The sequence below is a fragment of the Populus trichocarpa genome, unplaced genomic scaffold (assembly GCF_000002775.5).
Source record: "Populus trichocarpa isolate Nisqually-1 unplaced genomic scaffold, P.trichocarpa_v4.1 scaffold_104, whole genome shotgun sequence".
In the NCBI taxonomy this organism is placed as follows: domain Eukaryota; kingdom Viridiplantae; phylum Streptophyta; class Magnoliopsida; order Malpighiales; family Salicaceae; genus Populus; species Populus trichocarpa.
This window is the reverse complement of record NW_026291142.1, coordinates 141,763-168,938: the sequence shown is the minus strand read 5'-3', so window position 1 is coordinate 168,938 and position 27,176 is coordinate 141,763. Positions and strand designations below refer to the sequence as shown.

At 36.1% G+C, this 27,176-nt stretch overlaps 2 protein-coding genes across 3 annotated transcripts; both read right to left on the bottom strand.

Annotated features, from left to right (window-relative positions):
- Positions 1-818: 818 nt before the first annotated feature.
- Positions 819-22,264, bottom strand: LOC18097260 (G-type lectin S-receptor-like serine/threonine-protein kinase LECRK2). 2 transcript variants are annotated; one of them, XM_052449848.1, is made up of 2 exons: positions 20,878-22,264; positions 819-2,020 (listed from the first exon to the last, which is right to left on the bottom strand). In XM_052449848.1, the coding sequence occupies exons 1-2, from the start codon at positions 22,247-22,249 to the stop codon at positions 975-977; spliced, it is 2,418 nt and encodes an 805-aa protein (XP_052305808.1). In that variant the 5' UTR covers positions 22,250-22,264; the 3' UTR covers positions 819-974. The 2 variants fall into 2 exon arrangements, with proteins under 2 accessions (XP_052305808.1, XP_052305807.1); XM_052449847.1 differs by having other exon boundaries at positions 819-2,080; positions 20,938-22,264.
- Positions 22,265-24,337: 2,073 nt separating this feature from the next.
- On the bottom strand, positions 24,338-26,952 carry LOC18110091 (G-type lectin S-receptor-like serine/threonine-protein kinase LECRK3). Its single transcript, XM_052449845.1, has 2 exons — positions 24,519-26,952; positions 24,338-24,479 (listed from the first exon to the last, which is right to left on the bottom strand). Exon 1 carries the CDS (start codon positions 26,950-26,952, stop codon positions 24,529-24,531), a length of 2,424 nt encoding a protein of 807 aa, XP_052305805.1. The 3' UTR covers positions 24,338-24,479; positions 24,519-24,528.
- Positions 26,953-27,176: the final 224 nt, after the last annotated feature.

Below are 27,176 nucleotides of genomic sequence, written 5' to 3'. Positions count from 1 at the left end.
ATTAAACTGGAATTTCGCTGGAGTGTTATATAGACTCTGTTTTATGTTAAGGGTCAGCAAACTATTATCCTACCACGTTTTTTTCATGCCCGGATTAGGTATAGAAAATGCTTTTTTTTTTTTTTAAACTTTTAGTTAATTATATATATATATATTTTATTTTCTACTTAGGTCAGCTTAATATTTATTCAAACAACCAAGTAAGTTATTTTAGAAAAAATATTTTTTTTTACACTTTCAGAATTTATAAAACATATATTTTCTTTACATATTCATCATGTTGTGAAAGAATATAGCAATTATTAATGAATATTATAATAGAAAAAAAATTAGAATAAACATAAAATTTAATGTGGTTCAGCAATGTATTTATATCTACATAAACGATGAGTTTTTATTTTTATTATATCAAAATATAATTATATGATAAGTATTCATAATAGATCCTAAACTATCCGAGTAATCGTGGCAATTCAAAGAATTCTAACCGTTCAAGAAATATTAATAATTTTTTATAATATTTTTTTAAACAAAACAGAAAAAAATCCCGGCAGCCACAAACTAGACACAATTAATATTCTTGCAAATGATAAACATCCTAAGATATTACTATAACATTTTGAGATTCATGCTGCAGAGTATTAGAGTACTATAATCATATATTTTGGCTAAATTCCTATGTTGATATATACACGAATAACAATGATTTTTTTGTTGTCAATACTAAAGATGCTTGGAACATTTTTCAGTCCATATTTCTCTTTCAATCTTTCCTTTTTCCCCAGGTATTTTGTCTAAAATAATTCGTCACCAACAAATTAATCGTGTTAAATTTTCTTGAGGAAATTTTACTGAGTTTTTGGATTGGGATAAAATTTGAGAGATTCAAAGTTACAGGCCCTACTCGTAAGGAAATTAATGAGCATAGCTTGTGCTCAAAGCAGCAAGCTTTCACCTAATGACTTGAACATATATTAGGTGAATGATGAAAAATCATCTTGAATGCTGATAAATGATGAAAAATCAGGAGGAATAGAGACTTGAACAGCTCCTTCTAGCATCTGCACAACTTTCTTCATTCCAGGTCTTAAAGATGGATCATCTTGAATGCACCAAATTGCAACCATCACAAACCTCTCCACCGTTTTCATGTCTTCTGTTGCCTCTTCATCTTCTTCTACTAAAAGGTCTAACTTTACTTCTTTAAGGCAATCACATGCCCAGTCTGCAAGAACTATCTGACCTTCTTTCTTATCAATATCAAAGTTCTTTCTACAGCATACTAGCTCCAGCAAAAGAATGCCAAAGCTGTAGGTATCTACTTTGGTTGTGACAGGCAGGTTCTTGAACCATTCAGGAGCTACATACCCTTTGGTACCCCTGATTGCTGTAGTTGTTTTAGTTTGGTCTGTCTTCAACAGCTTGGCTAGTCCGAAATCAGAAATCCTTGCATTAAAAGATTTGTCGAGGAGGATATTTTGAGGCTTGATATCACAATGGATTATCTGGGAGCTGCATTCTTCATGGAGGTAAAGGAGCCCTCTGGCTATATCGAAAGCAATTTGCATTCTTCGGTACCAGTTAGGCCTTGAATCTCCAAAGAGAAAATTGGCCAAAGAGCCATTGCTCATGTATTCGTAGACCAGAAGGCGATGTTGCCCTTCGTTACAGAATCCAACAAGTTGAACCAAATTCTTGTGATTTGTTCTTCCAATAACTTTCACTTCTGTATTGAATTCTTTGTCGCCCTCTCCGGCCATCTTATCTAACTTCTTCACTGCAATGAGTGGTTCGTCTTCGTTCGCTAGTACCCCTTTGTAAACAGTTCCATAGGCACCGCTACCAAGTTCTTCCTTGAATCCTCCTGTAGCTCTTTCGAGCTCACTGTAAGTGAAATTCTGCATATTCATATCTGGCATGAGACGGTGTTGCGGTATCATTTTTTGTTGCTGTCGGTTCCATCGAGAAAAGAACACATAGATCCCTAGCAGTGAGAGAACAATTAGAAAGATGGAGCTACCTAAAAGCACCGAGCCTGTTGTGATCAAATTCGATCTATCACACTTCTTTGCACTTGAACCTGCAGTCGAGTTGCCTGTCCTTACTTTTATCAGGGCTTTTCCACCAACACTTGGATCTGTTACCCCATTCGAGAGAGGGACTCTCTTCATCCAACATTGTCCAGCAGTGTTAAAAATGGCAACAGCACAATAACAGTCACTTAAGCAAGCCTGTCTGCACCAATCCTCGTCCACCGAACCAAACATTTCATAATCATTAAATGGCCAGTTTGTGTTAGGCATTTCCTTGATCTCAAAGCTATCTATTTCTTGCGATGGATGGTCACAATCCTGTGAAATAAAGTCTTTCTTGCATCCCTTCCTCTCATCATTTGGATCAAAGAAAGTGTAACCAGGAGGACACTTGCAACTTGGTCTTTTGTCATCTCCTAATCTGCAATAGCTGTTGAAACCGCAAGCTCCACCGCCTTGTTGTCCCGCAATTCTCAAGCAGATATTTGATGGTATGGAGTTTGACAAAGTCGTCCAGGCCATAGCCCTGCTTCTGCTACTGGAAGTAGTCTTTGGATAAGCATATTGCCTAAAAACTCCATCATAGTCTATGGTAGCCCTCAAGTAGAAATCTTGCATTGATACTGAATTAGAGAATACCGAATTAAGCATAGTGCCATTTTGGGCTACGAGGTACATATAGCCAGACTGGTTAAAGACCACCCTATAACCGCTTCCAATAGAATCCTGGGTAGACCAATAAGCAAAATTTGAGGTAGTTAATGGATAGTGTGTGGTGTACAGGATGAGATTCCCGTCAGCTTGTAGAATGAACTTGTATCTTCCTTCTGAATAATTCTTATTTTCCAGGTAGGGAGCAATTAGTTGAGCACCTAAATTCAGATTTTGTGTGGGCAACAGTGTGTCTGTTGGTTCATCAAAACTCTGCCACAAATTCGCACCAGCTTGGCTTGCTACCACGAAGTTTCCCGAGTCAAGCATGGTTGCATAGGCGGTTCCACTTCCCCCCGATTGTGGACGGATCCATATTTGTCTGCCTGATTGATCATTTAGAATCAACTCACCATCTGCCGTAAGTTGTACTCTTGATCCACCCTGAACTAGATCATTTCTATTAGCAGACCAGACCATGGTTCTTTCAGGTATTTTGTTGAACCATATGGCAAGTAAGTAGCCAGCATCACCAACTTTCTGGAAACCAAAAGCAAATTCGCCAGATGGTGAAGTCCAAGAAAGGTTATCACTTGCAGCAGTGAGAGATGACCCCAAAGATATGTTTCTGTAAGTCTGACCATTGGTGGAGAATGGCAGAAGCAGAAGAAGAAGGAAGAAAAAACAATATGGTAGTTGAAAATCCATGATGTGAAGATACTATATTTTAAGACATTGCATGATTTAGGGCACAGGTCCTCTTCTCTATTTATGCTGAGTATTACAGTTGGAAGAAATATTGAGTCTCCAACTATCCGCGTACGCATCAAATGAATAAATTAATGAAGTAAAAGTAAAGCATTAGAAAATTGTAAGTCTGATCAACGGTCAAGTTTTCCAATATTAACGTGAAGAAAGGGGTGTTCAAAGAAGAGAAATTATTAGCAATAAGTCTTAGAGCGATTACTAATGCCATTGGAATAAACGGTGTGGCCCTTTTCTTCTGACCACTTCAACTATAAAGGCTTCACTGTTTCTCTTGATTTAGGATTGCATGTGCTACAAATTTTCTTCATTGAAAATCTCTAAAATCCTGGTCTTTCTGAGAAAATCCAACTAGAACTTGGAGAAAGAAATGCAAAAATGAAGTGTTTTCATACTCAATATCGTTAAATAACCGGTTCCTAAAAAGTTATACATTCTAAGTCCTTTTGAAGAAATTCTTAATTATAAATCTGAAGAAACAAAAGGACTCGAGAAAAATAACTTATTTGATCATGATAACAGTTGTTAAAGAATAAATTAAATTCAATTTAAAAGCTAAAGCAAATTAGCACAAAATTAAAATAATAATTTAACTAATAAGATTCCATATCTAGTTTAATCAAAAAATTTAAGATATTGATGATAATTTAAGATATAATTTATATTATTGTAAAATAAATATTACTAATGAAATTAATAAGAAGCTTTTTTTTTTAAACCATTCCAATTACACAGTTTTAACTGCTTGGATTTAAGATTATTCTACAATTTTTTTTAATTAAAAATCCCTAAAATCCTAATAACAAGTTATATATAAAAAACTCAAATTTATTCATGTTGATTCTTCATTTTCATATTTATATTTTCCTCTCATAAAATAAAACACTTCAAAGATTCAAGAAAGGTAAGGTATTTGATGAAAAGGATGACATTAATTTAGTTCATTTATAAACTACAATTGTGAAGTTCGAGATCTTTAAAATATAAGGGTACAAAAAGAAAATTGTTTCATTTACAGGGGCAAATGATAAAGTTTACCCTTTTGCTAATTTGCCACCGAATCGTGCATGAACACAAACAACGAGGACAAAGCAACGACATGTCTTTCATGTTGGTCCAGAGACTTTGGACTAGCTACGGATGATAACGAGTACATATGAATCGAGTTTTTGTTATATTCATTTCTGATTAATTATTATTAATCAAGTTAAAAATTTATTAATGAATCGAGAAATTCAGTGCTGGTGAATTATAATTCCTTTTTGAACACGTTGAAATAGGAAAATCCTTGTAAAAAAGGAATTCATGCACTTATTCCCTTCTTCTCTTTCTTTCCTTAACCCGTTATTTTCTTTAGCTGAGCTGAGAGAGTGAGAAAGAAAGAAAAAATCTAAGTACTTCGCTAGCTGCCGACTTTACGTTGATTGTGTTTGTTTTGGTGTTTAAAAAATATTTTTAAATTTTAAAGTAAAGAAAAAGATATTAATTTAAAGAAAAAAATTAAAAAAATTTAAATTTTTTTAAAACGTTTTTAAAATGTAAAAACAAATAAATTTTTTTTCTTTTTTTTTAGAGTATATTTATTTATTTATTTATCCAACCAAAACTTTCTCTTGAAGATCACGTGAATGAAGCCTGCCCCGTTTCACAACGCTTTCACATAGGAAACATTTGTCAAGACAGCACTGTCGTTTCTTCTCCTCAGCTGAGAGCAATGTAGTAGTCATCAATGAGAATGTTCTGCGGCTTGATATAACAGTGAATGATTTGGGGGCTCCAAGTTTTTTCTTAATGCAAATATCTAAAAAGGATAATTAAAATAAACTCTTTTAAGATTGATTTTTACTTTTGTTGTAACGCATTTTTGGGTCCCCACACAAGAAAAAAAATACAAAAAAAAATCAATAAATAATAATATATATAAAAAAATATAGCAGTGAAAAGAGGATGTCAGAGCACCTAGAAAATGACCAAAAAATAGTTGAGGAGGTTCAAAAAAAAATATAAAGATTGGAATTTGATAGTACGTATATCATTGACTAGTGAGAGCACTATTGATAAAGAAAATTTTATTTGAGGAAGAAAAGTACAAAATCAGATGTTTATGGACTCAATTAAATTTTATTAAAGGTTTAATTGAATTTATGGAGGATTGATTACAAGAAAAAAAAATGATTTTTAAGTCCATTTAGGCTTTAATTAGAAGAAATTAAAGTTCTGGGGTCAAATTATAATTTTTAAGAGTTGATTTGGTCAAATCAGGGACTTAATTATGTAAATATTGAAGTTCGATGGCCTATTAGGGACTTGATTGAAGAAATCCAAAACCAAGGACCAAACTAAAAATCACGCAAATTGAAGGACTGACTTGAAATCTGACGCATTTTGGCGCCAGTTTCCATTTAAATGAAACGGCGCGTTTTGGGAAAAACGACGTCGTTTCATGCATTTTCCACAAAAAAAAAGGGAAAACAAAAATTGTCGTTTTTAGGCGGCACTGTTTCTCCTTCTTCTTCCCTTGGACATGCAACAGGGGAAAAGAAGTTTTTGTTTTTTCTTCCTTGTTTCTTCCTCTCTCCCCCTCCCAACGTGCTCTGTTAAAACCAAAACCGGACGCCATCCGGACCTCCTCATAATGACAAAACAGAGAAGTCGTGCCCTGCAAGCGACACCCCCATTGGCCACCTCTCTCGGTGCCGTGACAGAGCAGGAGGACCTCGCACCCTATGCAAAATGATGGGACGGGGCAGGGTTGATCATATTCCCTCTGCCCCTATAAATACTGCCCGAACAGAGGGAAGAAAGGGAGGAGGATCAACGGGAAAGAAAAAAGAATAGGGGAGAGAGGAAGAAGAGAGAGGAGCGGAAGAAGAGGAAAAGAGAGAAACTGAAAGAGAGAGACAGGACAGTGAAAGAGCCGAAAGAAAGAAAAAAAATAGAGAAGGGGAATAGAACAAAGGGGACAGAACATAGAGGGAAGAATAAGAAAAGAAAAGAGAAGGAGAACAAAGAGATGAGTGAATGAGAACTGAAACGGGAAGAGGAAGATTTGCTTGAGTGATAGCATAAAAAGAGCGAAAACAAACGAGGGGAAGAAAAAACAGAGACCGCGGGCTCTGCACAGAGGAGAAGAAGAAAAGACAATCGCGCCACCACCTGGAATCATCGTCATTTCTCCTCCCAACCGCTGCCCCAGTCACCTTCCACCACCGCTGACGACCAGAACCATGTTTTCCCGCTTCAGGTAACGTGAGCAATTCATGTTTTGCAGCAAATGAAGTTTAATTAGCTAGTTATTGTGCTGTGCACAGTAACGAGCTAATTATATTTGGCTGGTTACTGTGCGCAACACAGTAACCAGCACTTTTGTTCGTTTTGGGCTGGAACATCAGCCGAGCCCACGCGGCTGGGCTCAGTCCAGCCTTGTTGCTAGGCCAATACAGGCCCAGCTCAGATAATTGAACCGGGTCCGACCTAGTTTCATTTTTTAAAAAAAATTAAAAAAATAATAATGATATGTTTTCGAAGAAATTGCGATTTCCTCTTGTATTTTTCTTTGCCATTTTGATTAATATCGGTCTGTATTTTCATATCGTAAAGATACAAATCTGATATTAAAATTTATAGTTTTTTTTTTAAATATTTTTGTTTTCATGTCTACGGCCAAGTCTCTCGAAGCAAAAAAAAATAATATTGTGTTTTAATACAACAAAAAAACTTCAATATATATATATATATATATATATATATATATATATATATATTAGCATACATTTTGCCTTTAATAACCAATTTATTAAAGTAATAAAATCTTTATATTCATTTCAAATCTTTTATTTTACTTATTTCTTGTGAACATGGAAAATAAAAAATAATAATTGAAAGCAGGCGTTTTAAGCCTTATTGTACAAGATCTAACACATGATGCCTGAAATGATAGGAAATACAGATTATTCAATACAAGGAACTACAGATTATTCAATGCAAGGTAGATATGTAACATTCATTGGCCTTAGTTTCTGGATATATATATATATATATATATATATATATATATATATATATATGTGTGTGTGTGTGTGTGTGTGTGTGTGTGTGTGTGTGTGTGTGTGTGAAAAGATTTAGATTGTGCTGATAAATGATGAAGGATCAGGAGGAACAGAGACTTGAACACCTCCTTCTAACATCTGCACAACTTTCTTCATTCCAGGTCTTAAAGATGGATCTTCCTGAATGCACCAAATTGCAACCATCACAAACCTCTCTACCCTTTTCATGTCTTCCATTGCCTCTCCGTCTTCTTCTACTAAAAGGTTCAACTTTCCTTCTTTAAGGCAATCACATGCCCAGTCTGCAAGAACTATCTGATGTTCTTGCATTGCATTAATCTCAAAGTTCTTTCTGCAGCAAACTAGCTCCAGCAAGAGAATGCCAAAGCTGTAGATATCTACTTTGGTTGTGACAGGCAGGTTCTTGAACCATTCAGGAGCTACATACCCTTTGGTCCCCCTGATTGCTGTCGTTGTTTTGGTTTGGTCCGTCTTCAACAGCTTGGCTAGTCCGAAATCTGATATCCTGGCGTTAAGAGATTCGTCGAGCAGGATATTTTGAGGCTTGATATCACAATGGATTATCTGGGAGCTGCATTCTTCATGGAGGTAAAGTAGCCCTCTGGCTACACCGAAAGCAATTTGCATTCTTCGGTTCCAACTAGGCCTTGAATATCCAAATATGTAGTTTGACAAGGAGCCACCGCTCATGTACTCGTAGACCAGAAGGCGATTTTCCCCTTCGTTACAGAATCCAACAAGTTGAACCAGATTCTTGTGATTTGTTCTGCCAATAACTTTCACTTCGGTTTTGAATTCTGTGTCGCCCTCCCCGGCCATCTTTTCTAATTTCTTTACTGCGATGAGCGGTTTGTCTTCGTTGGCTAGTGCCCCTCTGTAAACAATTCCAAAAGCACCCCTACCAACTTCTTCCTTGAATCCTCCTGTAGCTGTTTCCAGCTCATTGTAAGTAAAATTCTGCAGATTCATTTCTGGCATGACATGGAGTTGCGGTACCACCTTTTGTTTTTGTTGGTTCCATCGAGTAAAGAACACGTAGATTCCTAGCAGAGAGAGAACAATTAGAAAGATGGAGCTACCTAAAAGCACCGATCCTGTTGTGATCAAAGTTGATCGATCACTCTTCTTTGCACTTGAACCTGCAGTCCAGTTGCCTTTCCTTACTTTCATCAGGGATTTAAGACCAATACTTGGATCTGTTACCCCATTCGAGAGAGGGCCTCTCTTCTTCCAACATTCTCCGCTGTTATAAGTGGCAACAGCACAATAGCAGTCACTCAAGCAAGCTTGTCTGCACCAATCCTCGTCCACTGAAGTAAAATATTCATAATCAGTATATGGAAAGTTTGTGTTAAGCATATCCCAGATCATAAAGTTATCTATTTCTTGCGATGGATGGTCACAATCCTGTGAAATAAAGTTTTTCTTGCATCCCTTCCTCTCATCATTTGGATCAAAGAATGTGTAACCAGGAGGACACTTGCATCTTGGTCTTTGGTCATCTCCTAATATGCAATAACTGTTGAAACCGCAAGCTCCACTGCCTACTGGTCCCCTAATTACGACGCAGATATTTGAGGGTATGAAGTTTGGCAAAGTCGTCCAGGCCATAGGCCACCTTGTGCTACTGGAAGCAGTCTTTGGATAAGCATATTGCCTAAAAACTCCATCATAGTCCAGGGTTGCCCTCAAGTAGAAATCTTGCATTGATACTGAATTAGAGAATACCGAATTAAGCGTATTGCCATTTTGGTCTGCGAGGTACATATAGCCAGACTGGTTAAAGATCACCCTATAACCGCTTCCAATAGAACTTTGGTTAGACCAATAAGCAAAATTTGAGGTAGTTTTTGGATAACTTGTTGTGGATAAGATGAGATTCCCATCAGTTTGTAGACTAAACTTGAATCTTCCATGTGAATAATTCTTTTCCAGGTAGGGAGCAATTAGTTGAGCACCTAAATTCAGATTTTGTGTGGGCAAGAGTGTGTCTGTTGGTTCATCAAAACTCTGCCACAAATTGGCACCAGCTTGGCTTGCTAGCACAAAGTTTCCTGTGTCAAGCATGGCTGCATAGGCGGCTCCACTTCCACCAAAAACTGGACTCCATATTGTTCTGCCTGATTGATCATTTAGAACCAACTCACCATCTCTGGTAAGTTGTACTCTTGATCCCCCCTGAACTAGATCATTTCTATTAGCTGACCAGACTATGGTTCTTTCGGGTATTTTGTTGAACCATATGGCAAGTAGGTAGCCAGCATCACCGACTTGTTGGAATCCAAAAGCAAATTCCCCAGATGGTGAAGTCCAAGGAAGGTTATCACTTGCAGCAGTGAGAGATAAGCCCAAAGATATGTTGCTGTGAGCCTGACCATTGCTAGAAAATGGCAGCAGCAGAAGAAGAAGGAAGAAAAAACATGGTAGTTTAAAATCCATGATGTGAAGATACTGTATAGTAAGACATTGCATGATTTAGGGCACAGGTCCTCTTCTCTATTTATGCTGAGTATTGTCGTTGGAGGAAAATATGGGTCTCCAGCTAATTGATAAAGAGATTGTATTTATGTGATTGTATTTTTCCCTTGTGATAAATTCGAATCTTTTTTTCATGCATGAGAATAAACTAATGCTAAAAACCTTCCAGTTATTAAACGGTCAATGCATTTATCTGCATTAAACTAGTTAGATTTCAAATTAAATATCTGAATTGACTTTTTTTATGTGATTGTATTTTTCCCTTGTGATAAAGAGATTTCAACTAATTTCGAATCATTTTTTCATGCATGAGAATAAACTAATGCTAAAAACCTTCTGCGTATCCAATGAAGATGGAAAAGACTTTCTTTCTGTCTTTATGATTTTTTCTTTTTGGTAAATAAATTTTAACTAATATCGAATTTTTACAGTAACCAGCCAACTGGTGAGCACAGTAACCAGCCAACTCTGCATTTGCTGCAGAACGTGATTTATTCACGTTCTGCATGCAAATGCAGGCGAGGTTAACAACAAGGAAGAGGGAGGCGCAGTTACCTGGAGCGGTGGCGACGCTGGCGACTGCTGGTGGCAGGGGTGGTGGTGTAAGCGGCGACTGTTTTCTTTCCTTCTCTCCTGTCTCCTCTGTTTCTCTCCTCAGCCCCTCCTCTGTTTTTTTCCGTTATCTTCTCTTTCTCCCCTCTGTCTCTCCTCTTCTTTCTCCTTTTCTGTCCCCCCCCTCCTCCCCCCCTCTGTTTCTCCTCCTGTCTTCTCTTTCCCTCTCTCTGTTCTGTTCCTCTTCTCCTCTGTGCAGTGACCCCCAGTCTCTGTTCTTCTCTTCCGCACGTATGCTTTCGCTTTCTCTCCTTTGTCTCTCAAAAAATCCCACGTCCGGTTTCCCTTACCCCTCTGCTTTCTCTCTATCTCTCCTCCTCGGTCTCTTCCTCTTCTCTCCCCTTCTCTTCCTTTTTCTTCTGTTTTCACCGAGCTTCTTTGATCTCAAAAACAAACTCCCCCTCTCTGTTTTCTGTTCGTCTGTAAACCTCCCCTGTCTTCTTTCTCAAATCGTTCCTCCTTTCTCTATTTTTTTTCTTCTTCTTCTCTCTCTGTTCTGTTCGGTTTTCCCCTCTCTCTCTCACATTCGTCCCTCCCTTCTCTTCGTCTCTCTTCCTCTATTTATAAGCGGGAAGAGAGAGAGAGGCCACCTTGCCCTGTCTCGTTAGGGTGCAGGGCAGGGTGGCGTGAGAAAGAAATGCAAAAATGACCTGTTTCATCCTCTATATCGTTAAATAACCGGTTCCTAAGAAGTTATATAATATTCTAGTTCTTTTGACGAAATTCTAATAATTCTCGGAGAAAGAAAGGACTCGTGAATATATAATGATTTATTTCATGGTAAATTCAATTCAACAACATAAGCAAATTAGAAAATATTTAAAATAATAATTTAACTAATAAGATTTTAATGTCATATTAAATAACTAGTTTAACCAAAGAATTTAAGATATAATTTATGTTGTTAATTATATAATAAATATTACTAATGAAATTAATCAGAAGCTTTCTTTTTTTTTTACCACTCCAATTACACAGTTTTAAGTTTAACTGCTTGGATTTAAGATTATGCTGCAACTTCTTCTTCTTTTTTTTTTTTTTATTAATAATCTTTAAAATCCTAACAAGTTTTATAAAAAATTTACCGTTTTAACTACTATTCAATCCGTAAACCGATTCCTCTGTTCTTTTTTTTTAAAAAACAAGATATCATCACGACCCGATTTCTGGATCCATGACCGGCACATAGACAAAGTTCCCCTCCAAGGTTCCATACCTATGCGAACCCAAACTTACATACAAACTTATCCATTAAATAAGTCAATCAGAGTTCAATGCAACAGTAATAACAAAACTAACTTTATAATATAATTTAATTGACTTAATACAAGAGTTAATATAATTTCATAGTTTTGGAACACTAACTAGACATAAAGAAAAATATACAAATTACAACAAAAAAAGCAGGTTCTGAAGGTCTAACAAAAGTGACCTGCTATCAAGCTATAAACCTGAAAAGGATAAATAATAAGAGGGTGAGTTCAACAACTTAGTGAGTAGATAACATTCAATACACACACACGAGGTAATACCACAATGAGAAATATATATACAAGTACAGCCTTAGATTCTTATAGAAAGGTTTCTCAAATAGGTCATAACAAGAAGATCATATGGTAAAACTCGTCAGAGAATCAAAATGCAATGAGCATAAGGCTCCGTACTGTGGGATGATCAGTTCACACAGGTTGGTGACTCCCCCGACCAACTAGGGTTCAGATACGATGTGCACAAAGACTAACACTACCCTGTTAGCATGAGTATTTTGACTAGTATACCATAGGTTCATAATCATAATCATAATCAAACAGACATATTCATATTTCAAAGCTCAACTCATGATATCAATCAAATGAGGAGCTATCAATTCAGAAGTCAATTCAAAATATATACTGATTCATTTCAAGAATTCATATTCAACAATTAATCATGCTTTATCATAACAAAGATAATAATCGACATATATATTATCAAGAAGTATGATCCAATTCATATTAACAAATCAAATATTTATAATATTTCTCATGCATATGGAAAATTATCCACTCACCTGACTCGAAAGCAAACAGAAGTCAAAAGCAGACACTGAAGAAAATCCTACTGACGTCCCGCCAATAGAATATCAGGATTATCTGAATATAAAGAAGACACATTCAAGAATAACATAAAAGAACATATAACCTATTTAATACATTTATCTAAGGGTATATTCCATAACACTATGTTTTTAGACTAAACTAGTTATTTTCCCAAAAACCCAAAAATCGAAAAATCAATGGTTTTCCCGTAATCTAATCCATAATAAAACAAATAATAAGACTTGATAATAATTCACTAAATAACCCTCAATTATTCTCAAATAGGTCAGCTTAATATTTATTCAAACAACCAAGTAAGTTATTTTTTTAAAAAATATATTTTTATATTTTTTAGAATTTATAAAACATATATTTTCTTCGCATTTTAGACCGGTAACTTAAAGTTTGAAAAACTCTGATTTTTTTTTGCTATGCATTGCGTTAAAGAAGTTTAACATATTCATCATGTTGTGAAAGAACATGTAGTCATAATTAATGAATATTGTAACAGAAGAGAAACTACAATGAACATAAAATTTAACATGGTTCAACAATGTATCTATATTCACATGAATGATGAGTTTTTATTTTTATCATATCAAAATATAATTATATAATAAAACTTTATAATAGATCCTAAACTATCCGAGTAATCCTAGCAATTTAAAGAATTCTAATAGTTCAAGAAATATTAATAATTTTTCATAATATTCTTTTAAACTAAACAGAAAAAATCCCCGCAGCCACAAATAACAAAACACAATTAATATTCTTGCAAATGATAAACATCCTAAGATATTACTATAACATTTTGAGATTCATGCTGCAGAGTATTAGAGTATAATCAAATATTTGGCTAAATTCCTATGTTGATATATACACGAATAACAATGATTTTTTTGTTGTCAATACTGAAGATGCTTGGAACATTTTTCAGTCCATATTTCTCTTTCAATCTTTCCTTTTTCCCAGGTATTTTGTCTAAAATAATTCGTCACCAACAAATTAATCGTGTTAAATTTCTTAAAGCCTACTTGATCATGACTTGAAAAAAACAACTATATATTTTTTCCTTTTTGTACCTCATAGAACATTGAGTGAAAGTTAATTACTTTAGGTTTACGAAGGAGTACAATTTTTTTTTTATATTTCATATATATATTTATAAATAGTGGAGTATCTAATCTATGAATCTCTTTAAATTACTGTATCTAATCTTTCATGATTTTGGTAAGTAAATGGAGAATTGCATTTACTGTTGTGAATATTAATTGCATGTTTGATATATGGTATAGGTTGTTTTTTAAAAATATTTTTTATTTAAAAATATATTAAAATAATTTATTTTAGATTTTTTTACTTTTGACATTAGCACATTAAAATAAATAAATAAATACTAAAAAACCCATGAATTTAAGCTAAATGTACTTTTAAAATATAATTTTAAACACAAAAATTAATGTTACTTAAACCGAGTCTTGTATTCTAAATTCTGATAGAACTGCAAGTTAGTTTTGTACCTATTTTCTTGGGGAAATTTTACTGAGTTTTTGGATTGGGATAAAATTTGAGAGATTCAAAGTTACAGGCCCTACTCGTAAGGAAATTAATGAGCATAGCTTGTGATCAAAGCAGCAAGCTTTCACCTAATGACTTGAACATATATATGATTCTAAGAAGTTGAATAGAAGTGAGAAAAGAAATAGAAGATGCATGGTCTTAACTTGACCTGCCGAGTTAAGTAAATAAAATTGACTTTTATATATATTCAAACTAAATTTTAACAAAATTGACCTGCCGAGTTAAGTAATAACCACGAACAAACTTTTTTATGAAACTCGAGCCAAGCTGGACTGTAAACTTGAAATTCTTTTTTTCTCGGCCTTCTTAATTAGGACTAGCTACATTGTGATAAATAACTTCAGAAACAAACATACTATTTACACGGGCCCAGTCTATGAGAGTTACACCGTTTAAGATTGAAGTACTGGTTAGTAATTAGTTTATTAAGCACATATTTTGAATAATAATTCTTTGATTCTACTCGTTACTCTTGAGCATGGAAAAGGAAAAAAAAAGGATGCAAGTATTTGAAGCCTTGTTGTGCATGTTGTAACACATGATGTTTTTCTTTCCAATCAGATAGAGACTCAGTCCCTACGATCAATCTGTTACTCAATTGGACAAGTTGAAGAAATCATCATTTGACGTGAAATTTAGAATACGAACCCAGAAGATGATCTAGACATGTCTGAAATGATAGGAACTACAGATTATTCAATACATGGTAGATAAGTTATATTCATTAGCTTTAGTTTCTGGATATATATACGTGTACAAAAAGGATTTAGATTATGCTGATAAATGATGAAAAATCAGGAGGAATAGAGACTTGAACAGCTCCTTCTAGCATCTGCACAACTTTCTTCATTCCAGGTCTTAAAGATGGATCATCTTGAATGCACCAAATTGCAACCATCACAAACCTCTCCACCGTTTTCATGTCTTCTGTTGCCTCTTCATCTTCTTCTACTAAAAGATCTAACTTTCCTTCTTTAAGGCAATCACATGCCCAGTCTGCAAGAACTATCTTATGTTCTTGAATAGCATTAATCTCAAAGTTCTTTCTACAGCATACTAGCTCCAGCAAAAGAATGCCAAAGCTGTAGGTATCTACTTTGGTTGTGACAGGCAGGTTCTTGAACCATTCAGGAGCTACATACCCTTTGGTCCCCCTGATTGCTGTAGTTGTTTTAGTTTGGTCTGTCTTCAACAGCTTGGCTAGTCCGAAATCAGAAATCCTTGCATTGAAAGATGAAAGTGTTTGAATTAAAAAACAGTGAAACAGTAAATAAGATTTTCAGATTTTAATCTGAACAGTGGCTGTTTTCTACTGTTTTATTAGCAAGAAATCTGACGAAGGTGTTTCTTGTAGTTGCTGTAGTTTTAGGTGTTTGAAGTGTACTTGAAGAAACAAGAGAATAGAAGAGAAATCAATATTAATACTGCACTCTTTTATTAAGAATGAATTAATACAGAATTGCTTAATTGTTGACAGCAATCTCGTACATATTTATAGAAGCAAATTACAACTGAAAAAGCTAAAATAAAGCCATGATCTGTTAACAAACTAACAGATTAACAAATTCCTAATGACTAGGACAAGCTATTATTATTGCAGGAAAATATAAACTAAAAACAGAATCTTTGACCGCAGCATCTTAAAGCAAACTTCAACACTCCTCCTTGCTTTAAGAAGTGCAAATTCCTAACATTTTCCTTAGATACTCAAACCTACTTACTGGAAGTGGTTTGGTAAATAAGTCAGCAAGTTGATCTTCAGACTTGCAATAAATTAACTTAATATCTCCATTTTTCTGCACCTCCCGTAAAAAATAAAGCTTGATGTTGAAGTGCTTAGTCTTCCCATGAAATACTGGATTATGAGAGATTGCAATAGCAGCTTGATTGTCTACTGAAATCTCTGTTGGTTCTCTTTCCTCCATTGACAAATCACTTAAGATTTTTTTCAGCCATAGAGCCTGGTTTACTGCTGCTGTGGCTGCAATAAATTCTGCTTCAGCCGTGGATTGTGCTACAATCTCCTGCTTCTTTGAACACCAAGAGAAAACTCCAGAACCAAAATTAAAACAATATCCTGAAGTGCTTCTCATATCATCAAGGGAACCAGCCCAGTCACTATCTGAAAATCCATATAACTTGAAGCTTTGACACTTCTCAAATTTGACCCCGTAGTTGACAGTTCCTTTAACATACCTCAATATTCTCTTTGCTGCTCTTAAATGTAATTCACTAGCACCATGCATAAAACGAGATAAGAGACTTACAACAAATAGAATATCAGGCCTTGTTGTTGTAAGATACATTAAGCATCCAATCATGCTTCTAAAGTATCCTTCATCAACTTTATCTGCCCTATCATTCTTGCTTAGCTTTTCCTTTTGGTTCATTGGTGTGCTGGTTGCTTTACACTCTTCCATCTGAAATTTCTTCAATATTTCCTTTGCATATTTCTTCTGGCAGATGAAGACTTCATTCTGGCTTTGCTTGACCTCCATTCCAAGAAAATAAGTCATAAGACCAAGATCGGTCATTTCAAACACATTCATCATTTCTTGTTTGAATTCTTCAACCAGCAATTCATTATTTCCTGTCACCAAAAGGTCATCAACATAAAGGGACACTATAAGAACATCATTGTCCTTCAGTTTGACATACAGAGTGGCCTCGTATAAGCTTTTTACAAAGCCTAAATTTAGCAAATGCTCATCAATCCGGCTGTACCAAGCTCTAGGAGCTTGCTTCAGCCCATAGAGAGCTTTTTGCAAAAGGTAGACCTTATCCTCTGCTCCTTGAATCACAAATCCATCAGGCTGCTCCACATATATTTCTTCTTGTAAAACTCCATTTAAGAAGGCTGATTTTACATCTAACTAAAACACTTTCCAGCCCTTCTGTGCTGAGATTGCTAGCAGCAATCTGATTGTGTCCAGTCTAGCAACAGGTGCAAACGTGTCAGAATAATCAACACCAAAAATCTGAGCATACCCTTTAACAACAAGCCTGGCCTTGTGTTTGTTGATGGAGTTATCTGCATTCAGCTTCGTTCGATATATCCACTTCACTCCTATAACTTTTCTGCCTTCAGGTCTGTCAACTAATGTCCAGGTATTGTTTTTCTGAATCATTGACAGCTCCTCCTCCATGGCGTTCTTCTATTTGCTGTCTTTGAGTGCCTCTTCATATCCAGCAGGTTCATAAAATGCAATGTTGCATCTTTGATAGATGTCTGATAGCAGCCTTGTGCCTTTAACTGGAGGATCATCTTCTAGTTCATTCTGCCACTGAGGAGCTATTTGATCTTCAGAAGGAGTTCTCTGTTGAAGGTTCTTCCAGTCCCATTGCTCATCTTCATTGAAGTGTACATCCCTTGTAATTGATATCTTTTTTGTTTGTGGATGATACACTTTGTATGCTTTGGAGACTAAGCTGTATCCCACAAATATGCCTGGAAGTGCTTTCTTATCAAGCTTGTCGCGCTTGACCTGAGGAATGTGGACAAAACACACACTGCCAAATACTTTAAGAAAGTTCAGTGAAGGTTTATATCCATACCAGACTTCGAATGGTGTTCTTTCATTCAAAAACTTGGCTGGAAGTCGATTTTGAAGAAAGACTGCTGTATTTGCTGCCTCTGCCCAGAATTCTTTAGGCAACTCCTTGTCATGCAACATACACCTAGCCATCTCCATTACATATCTATTTCTCCTTTCACTAACCCCATTTTGCTCTGGAGTGTAAGGAGCAGTGAGCTGATGTTCAATTCCAGCTTCTTCACAGAATAGATTAAATGTTGCTGAAGTATACTCCTTCCCATTATCTGATCTTATGCTTTGAATCTTGCAGCCACTCTGATTTTCCACCATCTTCTTGAATTTCCAGAAGATTCTAGCAACCTCTGACTTGAACTTCAAGAAAAAAATCCAGCACATTCTTGAAAAATCATCAATGAACACAATGTAGTAGAGACTACCTTTCAGTGATGGTGTTCTTTAAGGTCCTGCTACATCTGTGTGAATGAGTTGCAGCTTTTGAGATGCCTTCCAGGAAGATTTAGGAAAAGGCAGCCTCCTTTGTTTGCCAAATTGACAAGCATGACAATTCAGCATTTGATCAGCAAGAGCAGGCAATCCTCTTATCACTTCATTCTTTTTCATTGTCAGTATTCGCTGGAGATGACAATGCCCAAGTCTCTTGTGCCAAGTTTCAGTGATGCTTGTATTTGTGGAATAGGCTGTATGCTCCTTCTCAGTTGGAAAAAATGAAAAGCTTTTCCCTTTCATTTTAACTTGTAAAATTTTATGGCCAGCAACATCATATATGAGGCAGCAATGATCTTCAAATGTAACTTTGAATCCCTTTTCTATTAGCTGACCCACACTCAGCAAATTTTGATCAATATCAGGTACGTAAAGAACATTTGAAATAGATTTTGTACCTGAGTTTGTTGTAATTGAAATGGTTCCTTTTCCCTTTGCTGGAATATAGTCACCATTTCCTATTCGAACCTTTGTGATTTCAGTGGACTGCAAGTCTTTGAAAAGGGTTCTGTCATATGTCATGTGGTTTGTACAACCACTGTCGATCAGCCAACATTCTGAGGAGCTCTTGGTTGAAAAACAGGTTGCCACAAAAATCTGATCTTCATCATCTTTCTCAGCAATTTGAGCATCTGCTTCCCTTATTTGAAATTTGTTCTTGCATATAACAGCCTCATGTCCAAGCTGATTGCACTTGTTACATTTTGCATCAGGCCTTTTCCAGCATTTGAATGGTGGATGACCTGTTCTGCCACAATACTTACAAGGTGGATAACCTCTATTTGAGTTTCTTCCTTTGCCTTGATTTCTGGTGCTGGTAGTGGCTTCATTAATTGAAGCCTGAAATTTCTTGATGAATTTCCTTTTGTCCTTGCCGTGGTCCTGATGCTTGGCTGGTAAAGCTCCTTCAACAATCTGATCTTGCCTCATAAGCCTCCGTTGCTCTTGAGCTTGTAAGGCATTCAATAATTCTGCCAAGGTGATCTTGCACAGATCCTTGGTATTCTCCAAGGTGGTTATGGATGCTTCATATTTCTCAGGTACAGTTACTAGGATTTTCTCTACAATTCTGGAGTCAGAGAAACTTGTACCTAGTAGCCTTACCTTGTTGACGATTCCAAGCAATTTATCTGAGTACTCTTTTATGGACTCAGAATCCTTCATCCTCTGCAGTTCAAATTCTCTTATCAAGTTGAGACTTTGCATGCCACGAATTCTTTCATCTCCTGCGTATTCCTTCTTCAAGTAATCCCAAACATCCTTTACTGATTGAAGTGACATAATTCTGGTGAAAATGGTTGTGGAAACAGCAGCAAATAGACATGCTTTTGCTTTTGATTTCCTTGTTTTTCTCTCTTTGTGGTTTTTGATCTGAGCCACTGTTGGATTATTAGGCAGAGGATGCACTTCATAATCTTCCTCAACAGCTTCCCACAGATCCATAGCATCCAGATAGGTCTCCATCTTCACTGCCCACAGTTGATAGTTTTCTCCATCAAAGATAGGAGAAGACATGTGAGAAAAACTTGTTTCAATCTCCATTACAGGTCCCTTCAAGAATCAGCTCTGATACCAAATGAAAGTGTTTGAATTAAAAAACAGTGAAACAGTAAATAAGATTTCCAGATTTTAATCTGAACAGTGGCTGTTTTCTACTGTTTTATTAGCAAGAAATCTGACGAAGGTGTTTTTTGTAGTTGCTGTAGTTTTAGGTGTTTGAAGTGTACTTGAAGAAACAAGAGAATAGAAGAGAAATCAATATTAATACTGCACTCTTTTATTAAGAATGAATTAATACAGAATTGCTTAATTGTTGACAGCAATCTCGTACATATTTATAGAAGCAAATTACAACTGAAAAAGCTAAAATAAAGCCATGATCTATTAACAAACTAACAGATTAACAAATTCCTAATGACTAGGACAAGCTATTATTATTGCAGGAAAATATAAACTAAAAACAGAATCTTTGACCGCAGCATCTTAAAGCAAACTTCAACAAAAGATTTGTCGAGGAGGATATTTTGAGGCTTGATATCACAATGGATTATCTGAGAGCTGCATTCTTCGTGGAGGTAAAGGAGCCCTCTGGCTATATCGAAAGCAATTTGTGTTCTTCGATACCAGTTAGGCCTTGAATCTCCAAAGAGAAAATTGGCCAAAGAGCCATTGCTCATGTACTCGTAGACCAGAAGGCGATGTTGCCCTTCGTTACAGAATCCAACAAGTTGAACCAAATTCTTGTGATTAGTTTTTCCAATAACTTTCACTTCTGTATTGAATTCTCTGTCGCCCTCTCCGGCCATCTGATCTAACTTCTTCACTGCATTGAGTGGTTTGTCTTCGTTCGCTAGTACCCCTTTGTAAACAGTTCCAAAGGCACCGCTACCAAGTTCTTCCTTGAATCCTCCTGTAGCTTTTTCGAGCTCACTGTAAGTGAAATTCTGCATATTCATGATGTCTGGCTTGACACGGTGTTGCGGTATCATTGTTTGTTGCTGTTGGTTCCATCGAGAAAAGAACACATAGATCCCTAGCAATGAGAGAACAATTAGAAAGATGGAGATACCTAAAAGCACCGAGCCTGTTGTGATCAAATTCGATCTATCACACTTCTTTGCACTTGAACCTGCAGTCGAGTTGCCTTTCCTTACTTTTATCAGGGCTTTTCCACCAACACTTGGATCTGTTACCCCATTCGAGAGAGGGACTCTCTTCATCCAACATTGTCCAGCAGTGTTAAAAATGGCAACAGCACAATAACAGTCACTTAAGCAAGCCTGTCTGCACCAATCCTCGTCCACTGAACCAAACATTTCATAATCATTAAATGGCCAGTTTGTGTTAGGCATTTCCTTGATCTCAAAGCTATCTATTTCTTGCGATGGATGGTCACAATCCTGTGAAATAAAGTTTTTCTTGCATCCCTTCCTCTCATCATTTGGATCAAAGAAAGTGTAACCAGGAGGACACTTGCAACTTGGTCTTTGGTCATCTGCTAATCTGCAATAGCTGTTGAAACCGCAAGCTCCACCGCCTTCTTGTCCCGTAATTCTCAAGCAGATATTTGATGGTATGGAGTTTGACAAAGTCGTCCAGGCCATAGCCCTGCTTCTGCTACTGGAAGCAGTCTTTGGATAAACATATTGCCTAAGAACTCCATCATAGTCCAGGGTTGCCCTCAAGTAGAGATCTTGCATTGATACTGAATTAGAGAATACCGAATTAAGCATGGTGCCATCTCTAGCTACAAGGTACATATAGCCAGACTGGTTAAAGACCACCCTATAACCGCTTCCATTAGAACTTTGGGTTGACCAATAAGCAAAATTTGAGGTAGTTAACGGATAGTGTGTGGTGTACAAGATGAGATTCCCATCAGCTTGTAGAATGAACTTGTATCTTCCTTCTGAATAATTCTTTTCCAGGTAGGGAGCAATAAGTTGAGCACCCGAATTCATATTTTGTGAGGGCAACAGGGTATCTGTTGGTTCATCAAAACTCTGCCACAAATTAGCAGCAGCTTGGCTTGCTACCACAAAGTTTCCTGTGTCAAGCATGGCTCCATAGGCGGCTCCACTTCCACCAAAAACTGGACTCCATATTTGTCTGCCTGATTGATCATTTAGAACCAACTCACCATCTGTCGTAAGTTGTACTCTTGATCCCCCCTGAACTAGATCATTTCTATTAGCTGACCAGACTATGGTTCTTTCGGGTATTTTGTTGAACCATATGGCAAGTAGGTAGCCAGCATCACCAACTTGCTGGAATCCAAAAGCAAATTCCCCAGATGGTGAAGTCCAAGGAAGGTTATCTCTTGCAGCAGTGAGAGATGACCCCAAAGATATGTTTCTGTAAGTCTGACCATTGATGGAGAATGGCAGAAGCTGAAGCAGAAGAAGAAGGAAGAAAAAACAATATGATAGTTGAAAATCCATGATGTGAAGATACTATATTTTAAACAATAGGTCCTCTTCTCTATTTATGCTGGGTATTGCCGTTGGAAGAAAATATGAGTCTCCAACAATCCGCGTATGAAATGAAGATGGCAATCATGACTTTGTTTATGTGATTGTGATTTTTCCCTTCTCATAAAGAGATTTCAACTAATTTCGAATCTTTTTAATGCATGAGAATAAACTATGTTAAAAACCTTCCGCTAATTGGATGATTTTATTATATTTGGGATTGTGATAATATTATTTTTTAAATATATTTTATTTGAAAATATATTAAAATAATATATTTTTTTATTTTTTAAAAATTAATTTTGACTTCAGCACATCAAAATGATTTAAAAACACCAAAAAATATTAATTTCAAGTAAAGAAAAAAATAAAAAAATTTAAATTTTAAAAAAAATATTTTTGAAACACAAAAACAAACAGAATCCTTGTAAAGACTTTTTTTTTTATCTTTATAAATTTTTATTTTTGGTAAATAAATTTTAACTAACATCAAATTTTTCCAGTTATTAAACGGTAAATGCATTTATCTGCCAACCCAAAACCAAACTTTGGTTATTTTTTAAAATAAACTAATTAAAATTTACTTAATCAGATTTAATCAACTTAATAAAAATCCCGGAACCAGACCGACAATATAAAAACCTTGTTTAATTTTAAAAAAATTAAAATAATATTATTTTAATTTTTTTTTAAAATAACAAAATAATATTTTTATGAATCGGCTCGTTATATCGTTAAATCCCGGTCGGTAAACTATAAAAAAAACTGAAATAAATTATCATTTGACTGGAGGAAAAAACATAGCAGCTTCCTGTTTACTGCCTTAGGAAAAACTTATCGCAGCATTAATGAGTCAAACATTAGGTGGTTGTAATTTTCAATGGTTAACTATTCCAATATATATTAACGCGAAGAAAGGACTGTGTGATAGACCCATGCAAAAAAGACATGTTATTAGCTGTACGTCTTAGAGCAATAGATAACGTCCATTGAAATTAATCACAAGCTTCCTTCTTTTGACCACTTCAATTATAAAAGTTTTATTTTATATTTGATATATACTAGAATTGTACTCCCATCTCAGGTGGGACTCGTACGTGTTTGTGTAAGAGGGGGGATTACAGCTCCAATATTATACCTGCTAGTTTCTCAACATTTCATCTTCTTAGCATTAATTTCCCATGTATATGTAACATTAATTCTACTTCCTAAGACCCTCTTTTGTTTCGAAGGCCAAAGAAATGATTGTTCCATCAATCGAATGACACCAAGCAGAAAGATATTCGCTCTTTTGGATTCATATTTTATCAGGTATCTATCTGTATTCGAAGATGATAGCTGCAGAAAAACATCAATCGGCTTGTTTTACAAACTATTTATTCTATCAAAGAGATGTGATATGTTGTCCTCTGATGGATGCATCTTACACTAATCCTTATGATAGTTTCTGGTTCTTCTTTGCCTGTGTTTCTGTCACGATGCATTCTCATCTAAACTAAATCCCAATCAATCCACGAACCAGACCAAGTTAATATATAACAATCCGTACGAGTCCCACCTGAGATGGGAGTACAATTCTAGTTTTCTTTATTCTAGATTTTGTTTTGAGAAAATTCCACTAAATCTTGGAGAGGAAAACCCTTTCAAAAGGTGGCTTGTTCCAAGAAATTATATATATATATTCTGGTTTTTTTTTAGAAAATTCTATTAAATTACAGAGAAAGAAATAACTCGTAAAAAATGACTTATTATTCAATTTAAAAACAAGAATTATTAGTTAAGATTTTAAATTTTTATTTATATTATTCTTTAAAAATATTAGATGATATCACAGGGTACGTGTAATGTTTTCACTTCTAGGATTTAGGATTGTGCTCCAAGTTTTTTTTATTGAAAATATCTAAAAAGAATAATTAAAATAAACCTTTAAAGATTGATTTTAATTCACTTTCTTGCTGAGAAATTGTATTTAACATCTTGAATTTTATACATGCGTTAATATATAACATCCTAAAAGAAAATCAAGAAAAAATATCTAATAATTATTTACGGTTTGCCTTTATATTCATTTTAAATCTTTTATTTTACTTATTACTCGTGAACATGAAAAGAAAAAATAATAATTGAAAGCATGCGTTTTAAGCCTTATTGCCCTGAAATGATAGGAACTACAGATTATTCAATACAAGGTAGATAGGTAACATTCATTGGCCTTACTTTCTGGATATATATATGTGTACAAAAAGGATTTAGATTGTGCTGATAAATGATGAAGGATCAGGAGGAACAGAGACTTGAACACCTCCTTCTAACATCTGCACAACTTTCTTCATTCCAGGTCTTAAAGATGGATCCTCCTGAATGCACCAAATTGCAACCATCACAAACCTCTCTACCCTTTTCATGTCTTCCATTGCCTCTTCATCTTCTTCTACTAAAAGATTCAACTTTCCTTCTTTAAGGCAATCACACGCCCAGTCTGCAAGAACTATCTGATGTTCTTGCATAGCATTAATCTCAAAGTTCTTTCTGCAGCATACAAGCTCCAGCAAGAGAATGCCAAAGCTGTAGGTGTCTACTTTGGTTGTGATAGGCAGGTTCTTGAACCATTCAGGAGCTACATACCCTTTCGTCCCCCTGATTGCTGTAGTTGTTTTAGTCTGGTCCGTCTTCAACAGCTTGGCTAGTCCGAAATCAGAAATCCTTGCATTAAGATATTCGTCGAGGAGGATATTTGGAGGCTTGATATCACAATGGATTATCTGGGAGCTGCATTCTTCATGGAGGTAAAGGAGCCCTCTGGCTACACCGAAAGCAATTTGCATTCTTCGGTGCCAACTAGGCCTTGAATATCCAAATATGTAGTTCGACAAGGAGCCACTGCTCATGTACTCGTAGACCAGAAGGCGATTTTCCCCTTCGTTACAGAATCCAACAAGTTGAACCAGATTCTTGTGATTTGTTCTTCCAATAACTTTCACTTCTGTATTGAATTCTGTGTCGCCCTCCCCGGCCATCTTTTCTAATTTCTTTACTGCGATGAGCGGTTTGTCTTCGTTGGCTAGTGCCCCTCTGTAAACAATTCCAAAAGCACCCCTACCAAGTTCTTCCTTGAATCCTCCTGTAGCTGTTTCCAGCTCATTGTAAGTAAAATTCTGCAGATTCATTTCTGGCATGACATGGAGTTGCGGTACCACCTTTCGTTTTTGTTGGTTCCATCGAGTAAAGAACACGTAGATTCCTAGCAGAGAGAGAACAATTAGAAAGATGGAGCTACCTAAAAGCACCGATCCTGTTGTGATCAAAGTTGATCGATCACTCTTCTTTGCACTTGAACCTGCAGTCCCGTTGCCTTTCCTTACTTTCAGCAGGGCTTTATCACCAATACTTGGATCTGTTACCCCATTCGAGAGAGGGCCTCTCTTCTTCCAACAGCTTCCACTGTTATAAGTGGCAACAGCACAATAGCAGTCACTCAAGCAAGCTTGTCTGCACCAATCCTCGTCCACTGAAGTAAAATCATCATAATCAGTATATGGAAAGTTTGTGTTAAGCATATCCCTGATCATAAAGTTATCTATTTCTTGCGATGGATGGTCACAATCCTGTGAAATAAAGTTTTTCTTGCATCCCTTCCTCTCATCATTTGGATCAAAGAAAGTGTAACCAGGAGGACACTTGCATGTCGGTCTTTGGTCATCTTCTAATATGCAATAACTGTTGAAACCGCAAGCTCCACTGCCTACTGGTCCCCTAATTACCACGCAGATATTTGAGGGTATGAAGTTTGGCAAAGTCGTCCAGGCCATTGGCCACCTTGTGCTACTGGAAGCAGTCTTTGGATAAGCATATTGCCTAAAAACTCCATCATAGTCTATGGTAGCCCTCAAGTAGAAATCTTGCATTGATACTGAATTAGAGAATACCGAATTAAGCATAGTGCCATTTTGGGCTGCGAGGTACATATAGCCAGACTGGTTAAAGACCACCCTATAACCGCTTCCAATAGAATCCTGGGTAGACCAATAAGCATAATTTACTGTAGTTGTTGGATAACGTGTTGTGTACAATAAGAGATTCCCGTCAGTTTGTAGAATGAACATGAATCTTCCATGTGAATAATTCTTTTCCAGGTAGGGAGCAATTAGTTGAGCACCTAAATTCAGATTTTGTGTGGGCAACAGTGTGTCTGTTGGTTCATCAAAACTCTGCCACAAATTGGCACCAGCTTGGCTTGCTACCACGAAGTTTCCCGTGTCAAGCATGGCTGCATAGGCGGCTCCACTTCCACCAAAAACTGGACTCCATATTTGTCTGCCTGATTGATCATTTAGAACCAACTCACCATCTGCCGTAAGTTGTACTCTTGATCCCCCCTGAACTAGATCATTTCTATTAGCTGACCAGACTATGGTTCTTTCGGGTATTTTGTTGAACCATATGGCAAGTAGGTAGCCAGCATCACCAACTTGCTGGAATCCAAAAGCAAATTCCCCAGATGGTGAAGTCCAAGGAAGGTTATCACTTGCAGCAGTGAGAGATAAGCCCAAAGATATGTTGCTGTGAGCCTGACCATTGCTAGAAAATGGCAGCAGCAGAAGAAGAAGGAAGATAAAACAATACGGTAGTTGAAAATCCATGATGTGAAGATACTGTTTTTTAAGACATTGCATGATTTAGGGCACAAGCCCTCTTCTCTATTTATGCTGGGTATTGCCGTTGGAATAAAATACGAGTCTCCAACTATCCGCGTACGTATCAAATGAATAAATTAATGAAGTAAAAGTAAAGCATTAGAAAATTGTAAGTCTGATCAATTGTCAAGTTTTCCAATATTAACGTGAAGAAAGGGGTGTTCAAAGAAGAGAAATTATTAGCAATAAGTCTTAGAGCGATT